Source organism: Staurois parvus, unplaced genomic scaffold (assembly GCF_062004578.1).
Source record: "Staurois parvus isolate SC_StPar_1 unplaced genomic scaffold, SC_StPar_1.0 ptg000019l, whole genome shotgun sequence".
Lineage (NCBI taxonomy): Eukaryota > Metazoa > Chordata > Amphibia > Anura > Ranidae > Staurois > Staurois parvus.
The window spans coordinates 12,918,592-12,932,963 of record NW_028317815.1 but is presented as its reverse complement, the minus strand read 5'-3'; the positions used below and the strand labels follow the sequence as shown (position 1 = coordinate 12,932,963).

The window sequence follows — 14,372 nt, the reverse complement described above, 5'->3', positions numbered from 1 at the left end:
TCTGTGTCCCTGAGTAACGATTCTGTGGCCCTAAAGTCTCTGTGGCCCTAACTCTGTCCCTTAATACAGACAGGTCTGTCTCTCTTGAATGACCGGAGGCTAATGGAGAATTCTAAGATGGCCGCGATTTATAGTGCTGGCTGGCTGCTGATTGGCTAATGCGATCACATGTCATGAATGCATTATGGGTCAGCGCGCCTTGTCTGTGCTCCTTCCCAGAGATCCCCGCCCCATCTTCTCTGTCCATTTTCTCCGTGGCCACACATGTCGCCGCCATTTTTGGGAAAATTAGATTCGTGCATCCGAAGTTTGCTAATCTTCGGATTCGTCGCGAATAGAATTTTTCCAAATCTACGGAACAAATTCCACTTCGTCATGTTCGATTCGCTCATCTCTATTTATTTCCTTTGTTTGTATTGGTATAACACAAAAAAGTGGAGAAACCAAAAGCCAAATCTGACACACTCCACACACAACTCAAAATGAACTGGACAAAATTATTATTATTATTATTAAATTGTAAGAAATAATAGCATTCCAAGTTTGTGATGCTCCTGCAATTTGTAATTAAACTCACCTGTATCAATAAGCAGGTGCTGACAATAAAGAAATCACACCAGCAACCAGCTAAAATGATGAAAAATTGACTGAACCTTTCTGCTGTGTGTCTCTGTGTGCCACATGGAGCATGGAGAACAGAAAGAGCAGCAGAGAATTAATTGAGGATTTGAAAACAAAATTTTTGGAAAAGCATGGACAATCTTAAGCTTACAAGTCCATCTCCAGAGATCTTAATGTTCCTTTGTCTACTTTGCGCAACATTGCCAAGAAATGTGCAGCCCATGGCACTGTGGCTAATCTCCCTGGACCTTCAGGCACAGAGTACAACTGTGTCAGCTCACACTATATGTTGGCATATGAATTCAAAGGGATGCTTGCGTAAGCCAAAATCATTTTGGGAGAATGTGCTGTGGACAGAGGAAACAGAATTACAGAATTTTTGGTACAGCCCATCATTCGACTGCTTTCAGAAACAGCAATCAGGCCTTGAAAGAAAAGAATACAGTCCCTATAGTCAAACATGATGGGTTTCACTGATGATTTCGGGTTGTTTTGCTGCTTCAGGGATTGAATGTCTTGTCCGTGTGCATGGCATTATGAAATCTGAAGACTACAGAAACATTCTGGGGTGCAACGTAGAGCCCAATGTCAGAAAGTTGGGTCTCTGTCAAAGGTCATAGGACAATGACCCAAAGCACATGTCAAATAGAACCAAGAAATGGTTTCAGGCAAAGCGCCGCAGAGTATTGAACTGGCCAGCAATGAGTGCAGATCTCAATACCATAGAGCACCTGTGGAGCGATCTTAAAATAGCAGTTGGGAAAAAGCACTCTTCCAATCTGTGAGACCTGGAGCAGTTGGCGAAAGAAGAGTGGTCCAAAATTCCAGTAGAGTTGTGTAAGAAACTCATTGATGGTTACAGGAAGTGATTGATATCAGTTATTTTTTCTAAGGGGTGTGCTATCAAATATTAACCACTTGCCTACCAGGCACTTGTACCCCCTTATTTACCAGGCCAATTTTCAGCTTTCAGCGCTGCTGCAATTTGATTGACAATTGCGCGGTCATGCAACATTGTACCCATATGAAATTTTGATCATTTTTTTCTCACAAATAGAGCTTTCTTTTGGTGGTATTTAATCGCCACTGGGCGCTTTACTTTTTGCGCTATAAATAAAAAAAGAGCAAAAAATTAAAAAAAAAAAAGTTTCTTTGTTTCTATTATAAAATTTTTCAAACAGGTATTTTTTCTCCTTCACTGATGTGCGTTGATGAGGCAGCACTGATGGGCACTGATAGGCAGCACTAAAGGGCACTAATAGGCAGTACTAATGAGGTGGCACGGATAGGCGGCACTGATAGACAGCACTAATGAGGTGTCACGGATAGGCGGCACTAATATGCAGCACTGATAGGCGGCACTGATAGGTGACACTGATGATGGGTACTGATAGACGGCACTGACTGGTATCACTGCTGGGCACTGACTGGCGGCACTGACTGGCACAACCCCTGGGCACTGACTGGTGGCACTGACTGGCAGCACTGCTGGGCTGCACTGGTGGGCGGCACTGGTGGGCAGCACTGGTGGGTGGGCACAGGTGGGTGGCACTGGTGGGCACAGGTGGGTGGGCACAGGTGGGTGGCACTGCTGGGCACAGGTAGGTGGCACTTCTGGGCACAGGTAGGTGGCACTGCAGAGTGACACAGGTGGGTGCACTGCTGGGCACAGGTGGGTGCACTGCTGGGCACAGGTGGGTGATCTGCTGGGCACAGGTGGGCGGAGCTAGTGGGCGCACTGCTGGGCACAGGTGGGCGGAACTTGCGGGTGGCACTGCTGGGCACCGATCATCAGGGCACTGATCATCAGTGCCCTGATGATCGGTGCCGATCCCCACTCTGACAACTGCCGGTTCTCGGCAGTACTTTCCTCACGATCTGACAGCGTGAGGAAAGTGCAGCCGAGAACCGGCACTTGCATTTCCCTCTGATCAGCGTGTCATTGGACACCGCTGATCACGTGTCCGTAGGACACAGCGATCACGGAGATCGCCGGGTGCGCGCCCCCTGGGGCACGCAGGAGAGCGCGTTCTGGGAGGACGTCATATGACGTCCACTCAGAACTGGCCGGCCGCAGTGCAGCCATCATTCGGCTATCTGCGGTCGGCAGCTAGTTAAATTGAGGGTGCCAATAATTTTGTCCAGTCCATTTTTGGTGTTTTGCATGGAATGTGTCAGATTTGGCTTTTGTTTCTCTGCTTTTTTGTGTCATACCAATACAAACAAAAGAAAAAAAAACATGTGAATGCCTAAACATTTGTAATTTCAACAATTTTCTTGGCGAAGTGGTGACAAAAATGCAGGGGTGCCAAAATTTTTTGGCCATTACTGTAGATGTCACAATTCTAAAGAATGGCAGTTATTATGTATGTAGTTGTATTACTGCATTTTATATTATTTACTTTAGGTTAATCCTAAAGCAGTGTTAATTTTTACATCAAATTTGGACTTACTTTTAGTCATGGGGTTGATTTACTAAAATTGGATAGTGCAACATTTGGTGCAGCTGTGCATGGTAGCCAATCAACTTCTAACTTCAGCTTATTTAATTAAGCTTTGACCATAAAAACCTGGAAGCTGATTGGTTTCTCTGCAGAGCTGCAGCAGATTTTTCACTCTCTAGTTTTAGTATATCAACTCCATAGTCTTTTGGCTAAAATGCCATTTTAGTTTTAGTCATATTTTAGCCAACTGAATTCTTTTAGTTTAATTATATTTTAGTCAACTAAAATCTCCAGTATCTTAAACAAACAAAAATATTACTTTTTGACAAACAGAAGTGCAACTTTAAAATATAAAAAATTGTAAACTCTATTGGCTGGAATGCAATTGCACATATTACCTGAATATAAAAACTTTAATAGTTCTTTGTTAATAATGAAAACAAGTATATGAAAACAACTTTATGAATAAGTTTCATAAACAAACAAGCATATTTTTTTGACCACTGTTAATTTTGATGTTATTTGTCTAAAAGGCCATTTTAGCTTTAGACATATTTTGGTCATCTGAATGGAAACTGAATTTTATTTTCATTTAGTTTTTGTCACTGAAAACATGGACCTGCTGAAAACTATGATAAAAATATTTTTGTCAACAAAATTAACACTGTTCTATAGAACCATTCACATCAATTACCTTCTTGGTCACGCTTGCTATATATACATATTGCTGCCATCACAGTTACCAAAACACTTAAGAGAGCCTTTCATCATATCTTTCTCCTTTCACCAAATATAATTCCTTGGTTATAATTATTCTGTGGATCTCAGTACTGCATTAAGGAGCATAACTCGGTGCTGTAGCACTCCCTGTCAGACTCTAAAAGAGGAATTTAACTCTGATGGAGTCATTCAAATATTTTGCTTCCTTTACATAGCTCCAGTAGAAGAAGCTGCATAGTACAAGCTCGTCTATGCTTTAGTTACGTTCACTATTGACAATTTTTGCAGTACTTAACAGTATCCATACTACTCTATAAATCATTATGCATATAGAATAAATTATTCTCTGTTCCATTGTCATTTTACAACAATAAGATTTCATTTTTAGATTTTGCAGTTTTTTTGCACGCAAAGAAAATAGAGCTACTGAAAAGGTTTCTTCTTGTTTGGACCAAGGCCAAGTGTAAGGAACTATATAACTATAATACATTAATGATGTAATATATTTAAATAGAGATTTAATTATTTGGAGTAAAGTATTTGCAATAGGCACTTTAGGGAGGTATATGTGTTTATTCCTAGGCTAGGTGTTTATTCCTTCATAAAAGCAGTATAAGTGTGTATGTGACTTTATCTTTTCATCAAAACATTTAGTGGAATAGGAGTACATTCTATGGTAATCCATCTTTCAAGAAAATCATTTCCAGGTCACTGCTTAGTGCTGTATCTGTCATTTACCATTTTGCCATAGAAAGGCATTTTTTTTTCCTGTTGTCTACATTTCCAAATGACAAGTGCTGACTCAAAATAGATCTCACTGCAACCACTATTGTCATTTTTACAGGTACCAGTAAAGATAGTATGAATATCAAAAATATAAAACTATATTTACAACTTTCAGCAGCGATGCCAAATTGTCACCATATTATATGTCACTGCTTACCATCTGTGATGCTGTTATTAAAAAAGATGTTTTTGCATTTTAAATGTTTAATAGGAATTTAATAAACTTTCAGTCTGAGATTGTAAGTCCCTAAATATTAGAGTTTCTTTGAAAATGCTGCAGGAGTGAGCTTGTTTAATTGTCAAATTGAAAGTTTGGAGTTTAACACGTTCCCACCCAGCCTATAGCATATTGACAGGTGGGTGGGCCACTCACCATTGTGACTGGGCGTCATATGATGTCCTGTCAAAATGAGCCGCTCACGTGGCCGCGTGACCGTCCAGTGGCGTGATCTGTCACGGGACACAGCCGACATATCACTACACCGGCCAGTTGCCAGTGTCATGTGACCTCTGTGACCAATCACAGCAGATCACATGTCAGTTGTGTACAATGGATGGCTTCCTGCCATGCCTTCCATTGTATACAATTATGTATCTGTATCATGTGATCAGCTTTGCCCAATCACAGCTAATCACGACAAAAGGTCGCAGTGTGCTGAAAAATAAAATAGTAAAAAAAAAAACATTTTATAAAAAAAAAAAAATACAGATTCAATTATTATTATTATTATCAATAAAAAAATGTAGAAGAATACATTTTGACCTAAATTTATGAAGAAATGTTATTTATTTGCAAAATATAAATAAAATATAACAGAAACGAAGAAAAGTGCATTTTCTTTTCAAAAGTGTCAGGTGTTTTTTGTTGTATTTAGCAAAAAATAAAAAAAACTCAGTGGTGATTAAATACCACAAAAAAAAGAAAGCTCTATTTATGTGCAAAAAATTATAAAAATGTCATATTGGTGCAGTGTTGCATGACCACACAATTGTCATTCAAAGTGCGACAGTGCTGAAAGCTGAAAATTGGCCTGGGCGGGAAGGGGGTATAAGTGCCCGGTACTGAAGTGGTTAAAGCAGAACTCCATGCAAAATAGTTTTAGTAAAATGTGCCATGTAACAAATAATTCCCATGAGGTGTTCATTGCCTCCTCATCCTACATCATTGCAATCTTTTTTATTATGCAGTTTCATTGATACTGAATAGTATAGATTTCACTATACTTTTGGTATTTTAACTGTGAGAGATGTTACTCTCATGCGCAGAGGTTGTTGTTTATTCACCCCTGCAGATAAACAGTATTACAGCTTTTGTGTACAAGAGCCATAGCTCTTATAGACACAGCGCCAAAAGTATCGCAAAAGCTATACTATCCAGCATAAAGGAAACTTTAATTAAAAAATAAAAAACAGGGCAGCGATCCTGGAGGTAGCATATTCTGTACATACATTTTGCCTGAAGTTATGCTTTAAGTGAGACCCTTTACTGACTCTTTATTGACTAATGTAGGTTATCAAAGATGCACGTTTTTGGGATACCTTAGATACTAAAGGAATAGTATAAAGCTTGAATTTGGCATCTTGATGGCTAATAGCCAGTAAAGGGTATCATTTAAACTACACATGTTCTGCATTATTGACTGTCAAATACCTCTTACTGCTCAAATGGGAACAGATAGGTAAACATGGAATGTTAAGTTGAATGTATTTAGCATAGAAAAATATTTTAAGTTCAATATGTCTGTAATGGCTCATTGTGCATTCAGGAGAAACATTGATGGGTAGGAAGCATTTATTGCAGAAGAGATCTATGAAAGGCTTCTGGCCAGCAATTTTTCTTTTTAACCACCTCACCTCCCTGCCATTTTTCAGCTTTCAGCACTGTTACACTTTTGAATGACAATTATTTAGACATGTAACACTGGAACCATATGACATTTTTATCATTTTTTTTAAGACAGCTAGAACTTTCTTTTGGTGGTGTTTAATTACCACTAGTTGTTTTTTATTTTTTGCCATATGAGTGAAAAAAATACTTAGAAGTTTGAAAAAACATGTTTTTCATAGTTTCTGTTATAAAAGATTCTAAATAAATAATCTTTCTTCATAAATTTAGATCAAAATATATTATGCTACATTTATTTGGTAAAAATAGCCCAAATCAGTGTATATAACTTAGTCTGTGAAAATTATAGGTTATACAAACCATGGTAGTTACATTGGAAAATTAATCAGTTCTGATGTACTGACTGCCTGTCTCATTTCGCCTAAAATGCCAGAACAGTACAAATACTTAATCCAGGGGTCCAAATGACCCCTTTTTGGAAAGTAGACAGTCCAGAGTACTGAGTAAGAGGCATGGTGAGTTTTTTGAAGTTGTAATTTTTTTTTTGTCATTTTTTTTTTCATTTGGAATCTAAATAAATTTATTTTCAAGTTGTAATTTTAACATCTTTTTCTCACACACAGCATAGGCTTGCTTATAAATGCACCCCAAAACACATTCTTCAATGCTTCCCAAATATTGGGATAACAAATGTGTGAGACTTTCTTACAGCCTAGATGCATAGAGGAGCCTAAAATCCAAGGAGCATAAATTAGACATCTAATTTCCTGACTATCACATACCTGATCTATCACATTTTAGAGGCCCTGGAACATCAGAACAGTTGAAACATCCACAAATTGACCCCATTTTGGAAAGCAAACATTCCAATGTGATTTCTGAAGGGTATAATGAGTCTTTTGAAAATCTCCTTTTTTTGACACCCATTTTTTAGAAAATGCAGGAAACACGTTTTTCAAAGTCTAGCCAGATTGAGAGGCCCAAAACCGAAAAAACACCTTCAGGTGTTCAAGGGCATAAAATATGCATGTAATTTCCTGACCACCTATTAAATTTTTGGAGGCCCTGGAGCACCAGGACAGTAGAAACACCCACAAAATTACCACATTTTGTAAAGCAACACCCCATGGTATTTTCTAAGAGGTGTACAGAGTCTTTTGACATCTTTGTTTTTTTGTCACAAGTTTTTGAAAAATGCAGAAAGAAAATGAAAATTTTTACAGTTGTCAATTGTATAAGATATTTCTCACACATAGCATGGACATGCTTAAAATTACAACCTAAAACACATACTGCTTCTCCTCCTGAGTATGGCACTACCACATATGTGGGACTTTATTACTTTTTGGACTGATTATATACTGGGCATTGTATCTTGTGTATCACACAAATCAACCAATTGTATCAAAACCAAAGTACTGTAATGGTGATCAGGGAATATACAGCTTAATGTAGTGTCATTTACAACAGTTCCAGTTCCTACAAATCAAGCAAGCCTAGCCTACTGGCACATGGTGGACCCCTAGAATGCCATGCTCAGTGGCCAGGAAGGAAGTATGGGAGGCTAAAGAAAGAAAGAACATAAGAGTTCCTGTGGTTTCAGGAGTGCAACTGTCCACAGGGGATGGCTGGGATTGGTGTCTCTCAGAAATATAATCAGTAGGACATGCAGATGGCTCAGTTCGGGCCATGGACAGAGACATGGTTAGCAAACAGGCAAAGTATTGGTCTAGGCAACAGGCAGAAATGTGGTAAATAAACAAACCAAGGTTAGTACAGGTGGCAGGCAGAGACAACACTGCATTGGTGTGGTGGGGATCAGTAACATTCTTGCTGGCTTACACTGGTGTGTTGACACTGGGATTGGTGTGGCACTGATCAGTCACAGTATAAATAGTGTGTTGGTGATCAAGGACACTCAAAACTGGTGTGGCAGTGATTATGGACAATATGACTGGTGTGGCGGTGATCAGGGACTCTGGGACTGGTGTGCCAGTGATTAGGGACTCTGTGACTGGTGCAGTGGTGATCAGGGACAATGTGAGTGGACAACAGGGATTAGACACACTGGTCTGGTGTCATTGTACTGCTGTGGTGGTGATTAGAGACAATGGCTGGCGGCACTGACCTACGGTGATATCAGACTAGCCATTGTACATGATCACCGCCACAGCAGTACAATGTCATCATAGTGACACTGCACTTGCACTGGTGACAGTATGTAAGGCTGTTTGTTTGTTTTTTTATACTTCTTTTTACAAATTTTAAACAATTTGTTTGCCAATTTTTCATCACAGTATAAGTTATCACTTCTATCTGTGTTTGGCATCCATTCATGATACCATTGTTAATTTCTATGATTGCTGTGATTGGCCATGGCTATTACATGGTACAGGGCCACTGTGATTGACCCTGTACCCTGTGGTCACTGTGACAAATCATGAATGAAAGCCATTGTTTACAAGTGGACATGTGATTGCTGTGATTGGTCACAGCAATCGCATGGTACCAGGGTACAGTAGCCCCCTACTTTGATCATACGAGTACATCCTCCCAGAATTATGCTTGTCCCACCAGGCCTGTCCAGATGAGAAGCAGTTAACACTACAGTTGGCCATTCATGGTTCAGTTTTTTTGTTCAGCACAATCAAGCGGCTTTAGTCTGTCAGAAAGGTTAAACAGAAGTTGATTGGTAGATCAACTTCAGTTCAACTGCAATGGCCACATTTGGATCGAGATTTGGCCATTTCCTACTGAACTGGCTGAATTTCAATAAATGTATGGCCAGCTTAAGGATCTATTTTAGGACTTTGTAAATGGTTTGTGAATATTCATAAAATTAAGATTCTGGTGGACAAAATTATTTATTCATTACCTTTTTTCATTTTAAATAGGGGAATTCCTGGAAAGAACTGTGGAACCATCATTGTCACTGCTGAGGAGCTGAACAATTGCCGAGTAAGTAACCTGTATTTCATTCACATGTTTCCAGTGATTGACACGTAGTAGACATCATGCCTATCTAGCTAATACACACAGCCTTACCTAAAGGTGAGTAGTAGAAGATGGTAAGCCACATACTGTAAATTACATGTATTGCAGCCCTGATTTTACTGCAAAGACACCAGTCTGTACACCACTTTCCCATTCCTTACTCCACCTGTAAAAGTGGATAATACAGAAAACATTACTACCTAATACAAAAGAAAACAGAATGTCAGTTCTACTCACTGCACTGAGAGAAACATTGAATTTCCACAGAGCAACACACCAACTTACAATCTGCAGTTCCTGAGTCCTAGGTGGGAATTTATTGTGCAGAAGGGGTGGGCTCTGCAGTAGCTCATTCCCATCCAGATTAAATTGAATATAGCGGCTGTGTGAACCACATAAGACCTAGTAATTACATGCCCAGGGGACATGTCAAATACTGTCTTAATTTGACCGTGCACTAGTAGATTTTCAACAAATGTTCATAAAAAAATTCTCACATTCAGGGACTTGGTGAATGCCATTCAAAAGTATTTCAACATTTTGCTTGCTTTTAACATTCAGTTTTGGGATGAATATACTTTCCTGAACAAAAACCACATACACTGCTAAAAATTTTTAATTGGATAAAAGTTTTCCATCCTGCTCCTTTGACTTTTCTTGGAACTATGGTAAAAAGCGAATGCCGATTTGACCCCACTATTGATTCAAAAATCAAACAAACATTCATTAAAAGAAAAATTTTTAACAAACTTTTACTAGTGTGTAGCAAACTTTAGGCATTCAAAAGATCTTGAAAATGTACCCGCTGAAATGCCCTTTAATGAAAACCCAGAGATACACAGTAGGGATGGGAAAGGGAGACATTTTTTCGCCTAATACCAGAGGCAATTGGCACAGAAACAGATGAGGCTGGACTTCTGTGTTAGTTAGATCTGAGTAATCAGATAAAGAAAATTCTGTTTGGTTCATATATGCAGCTTGTCTTTGCACATTGCTCTATGTCTTATTTAGTAAGGTTCTGAAAGGCTTTTTTAAAAATGTAGCAATGATGTGAAATGTTAAATCTATTTAAAGTAAGCATGCAAAATAAAGAAAATGTTATTGTTTTACATTCTATTACACGTTATACTGTATATTGCAGACTTCCTTATAAATAGGCTTGTATGCATGTGCGAGAAACTAGCAGTTTTGCTTACAGTAGAACAACAAAGGTTTAGTAAAGCTAAACGCACTCTGAAAAAGGAAGTAACTTGTAATTCCTTTTGTGATCATCTCTGATTGGCCTCCATGGCCAATGGTAGGGCTACGTATGGACCCAGAACACTGTCCTGCACACTTGCTGAGTGATCGCGACAGACCCAATGAAAATATAAGAACAGTGGCATCCCATCTGCTGTCTCTGTCCCATTAAGGAGACTTGCCATCACTTCCAGTTCCCAAGGCACAAGAGTGAGAACAAAACTCCAACATATTCACTAGAACAGGTGTCTTCATCAGAAATGTTCCCCTCATCTCCTCATCCTTTTTCCTGTAACAGCACTGACTTCAGTGACATTTTTGGTCCCTGAGGCAATGGTCAGCAGGACAAATAGAGAAAGTGAACCTGACCAGTAGACCTTACCAGAGCAAATCTGACAGACCACTTTGCTTTTCTTCACTCTTTCCAAAAAAAAAAGATGGCTACAGATACTCTTTGAGGTTTCTCTTTCACGGTCTGCCCCATATCCAAAATAGGAAGTGAGAGGAAATCCTTCCAAAGGAAGAGAATCCATGGTTGTCACCACGGTCACGTGAACTATTGTTCCTATTTGAAAACTTCCTGTCTATTCCTGGTCTGGCAACAAACCAAAGTTTGGGATATTCTTTTACTTTTATTCTCGATTAAACATTAAACAGGTCAAATAGAGATGGTGAATCTTCCTGACAGAGACACAGACAGCAATGAAGACCTAACAGATGCTACAGTATAATCCCAATCCGCTCTACAAAACTAAAAAATAAAAAGTTTTGCCTTTAGTACTACTTTAATAGCACCTAAAGTCATATGAATTACTGCAATAAAAAATATAGTTAAATTAATGGATTTAACAAAATAAAAAAAACATTTACAACAAATCGTATTCAGTGTGCCACTATTTGTGCCATTTATTTTTAAGGTATGTTTAGAAACATTATTTTTAGGAAGTTATGAATGAAAGAAGGAACTACTGATAAATGACTGGGTTGGAGGGAAATTCAGTTTGCTTTATTATGCTTCAGCTCCAGAGGGATGTGTCAGAGCAGCTGTACAGTATAATATATGAGAATAACTTGAGACATTTTTTGTCTACTTTCTTTGCAATTTTTTTTCATTTTCCATTTGAGAGGCCTTTTTCAGCTAAAATCCCAAGGTAAAAGACCCAAAAGGATCTCTTTTGTATCAAACAGTCAAGTGAGGATTTCTTTCTAAGGCAGTTCCAAAATATTTGTTCATTTATCTAAATTTTTAGTTTTCAAATATGAAATGTGAAATGAAACCTAAAGTGTACATATATATATATATATATATATATATGTGTGTATAAAACAAATTAGATTTAAATTAATTGTAAATCTTAGGGGTCTATACATAAAGGACTCGTTATTTATGGTTGTTTGCTGGACATTTCCCTATCTGTATATTATGGCATTTGTTTTCGGAGCTTATACAAACCATATGAATACAGTGCTATATAACTAATCTACGTGCAATATAAATACCCTCAGTCCCAAGCTACTGCAGAACCACCAGGATGAGAAAGAATTCATGAACATATAAATACAGTGCTACAAAATATTAAATAACAAAAAAGTCAAAAAGCAATCTCAGAAATAACATAACATACAAGAAATATAATCCACCACAATCCATGTGGTCCAGTGCATATACACCAACTCTAATGGTGTCAATCCATACAGTACAACTAAAACGCTTCAATCTGTGCTCAAAATGGTGAGTATTGACTCTGCCACCTAAGTGAAGGATTGACCCCCTATGGGCCAACCTCACTGATGTGACCTCGAAGTTTAATAAGGAGGTCAATAAGCACTTTATTCAAGAAATGTAAGCCTCAAGTAGTCTGGTATGTGCTCCTCCTCTTACACACCAGACATACTACAACCAGTATCAAATGTTAAACAGGAGAGAGTCCTTCATAGTATAGATGGAATTTTCATTAAAAAGGAGTAAAAGTTACATTAGAAAAACTCACTTATTAAAAGTGGTAACTCAGCAGTATAGGGTCAATTCCTGCTTGGTAATAGTGGGAGCTGCACACCACACCTTTTTCCCCACTTGATTCGAACAAGACTCACCCATTGTCAGTCCCATAAAACAGAATAAAGACATTCCAATAAAGAACAAAAATCACATTTATATGCAAACAATATTTGCCCATCGGCAACATTACACACAGGATGAGATCTTTTTAAAAGTGAATGCCAAAAAATACAGACAGACAAATGTCTGGCAAATATTAGCTATACACAATGCTCAACAAATCCTCTATAAATAGACCCCTGAATAGTTCAAAGCAGGCAGTAAATTTATTTTTAAGTTAAAAAAAAAAATCTAAAACCAACATGTGAAATCATTTGATTTTGCATAATTATTATTATCGGTCAATTTTGAAAAAAAAAAAATACTTTCCTTACTAGAGGTGAAATTGCCCCTGTGAAAATGGTATGCCCTTTTTAAAATACCGTTTGATACATCTTATTAATTTTATGGATTTTATGAAGATGTTTCATACTTCCAATTTGTTTTACTCCTAGAAGGTGCAAATTAAAGAATGGAAATGTTGATCTATTGTAAGCAAAAGGACCAATTTTAGATGTTTACCCCATTTAAACTGGAACATTTTCAGTGGAGCACATGAAAAGACACCAGTGAGATGACCAGAGCTTGTACTTTTCATAATTTCTATGAGAGTTTTCAACTGGCTTTCTTAACAGAAGACCTCTTCATTTAGATTCTATTCACACTGACCATTTTATTACAAATATGAGTTTATGTTATGCAGAACTCAACAAACAGGATGACTTCACAAATGGAAATAGCCTATAATTAAGGTTAACTTTTCCATTCCTCGAGTCTTTAAACAAAGTCATCGTCATATTCTTCTCCATCAGTGACTTTAAATGTTTCTTTTCCCCTCAACCAATCCAAGCAGGCTAAACTTATAATTATTAATAATTACTGCAAATTTAGTCCAATTTAGTCCAAATGATTGACTAATGTCAACATCTAAGCTGTCATTTCCATTTCTACCTGCTCCCTCTCATTGCTGATGTATGCAGCAAGAACTGACAGATGGCTGTAACAGGGAGGGCTGAGTGGTCTTTGACATACAGGCTGTATCAGCATGGTTTAACACTATCTATGTTGTGCAGCTGGCAAGATGGCAGCACTCAATGGGGAATAACTTGGTTTTTGGTGAAAGTGAGTAAAGTTAACCAAATACAATTCCCAACTGTGGACTATTTCGACCAGTGAACTTTAAACATTCTAACTAGCTGTTATAACCTTACACTGGGAAAGCCAATTATAGGTGCTATTACATGATGTACATGTTTTATTTGGTTCAATGCTACAGCTCAGCAAAATCAGGCAAGCTAGTATGTGCATGTCTAATTCTGTTTTAATAATATTTTTTTAGGATGCTGTGTTAATGCAGTTTTGTGCCAATAAACTTGACAAGAAAGACTTTTTTGGAAAATCTGACCCCTTTCTAGTGTTTTTCAGAAGCAATGAGGATGGCAGGTAAGTTATTTAATATGTGCTGCTAGTGTTCAAGCTTCACTGCATCTTAATTTAGAATCCTGTCAAAGAGTCTGAAAAACGATGTGCTCTCTGGGCATTGCCAGGATTTAGGAATAACTAATAAAGCCAGAAATGTTCTTTAACCAGTTGTTGACCATGGGCATAATGCACATGTCCAAAA

At 38.0% G+C, this 14,372-nt stretch overlaps 1 protein-coding gene across 1 annotated transcript in view; it reads left to right on the top strand.

The window, feature by feature from the left end:
* CPNE8 (copine 8) overlaps positions 1-14,372 on the top strand; it is a 325,161-nt gene that overhangs the window by 217,313 nt on the left and 93,476 nt on the right. The window contains exons 7-8 of the mRNA XM_089684926.1: positions 9,312-9,375; positions 14,088-14,191. Coding sequence (XP_089541052.1) covers positions 9,312-9,375; positions 14,088-14,191 — 168 coding nt within the window. The remainder of the gene's footprint in view (positions 1-9,311; positions 9,376-14,087; positions 14,192-14,372) is intronic.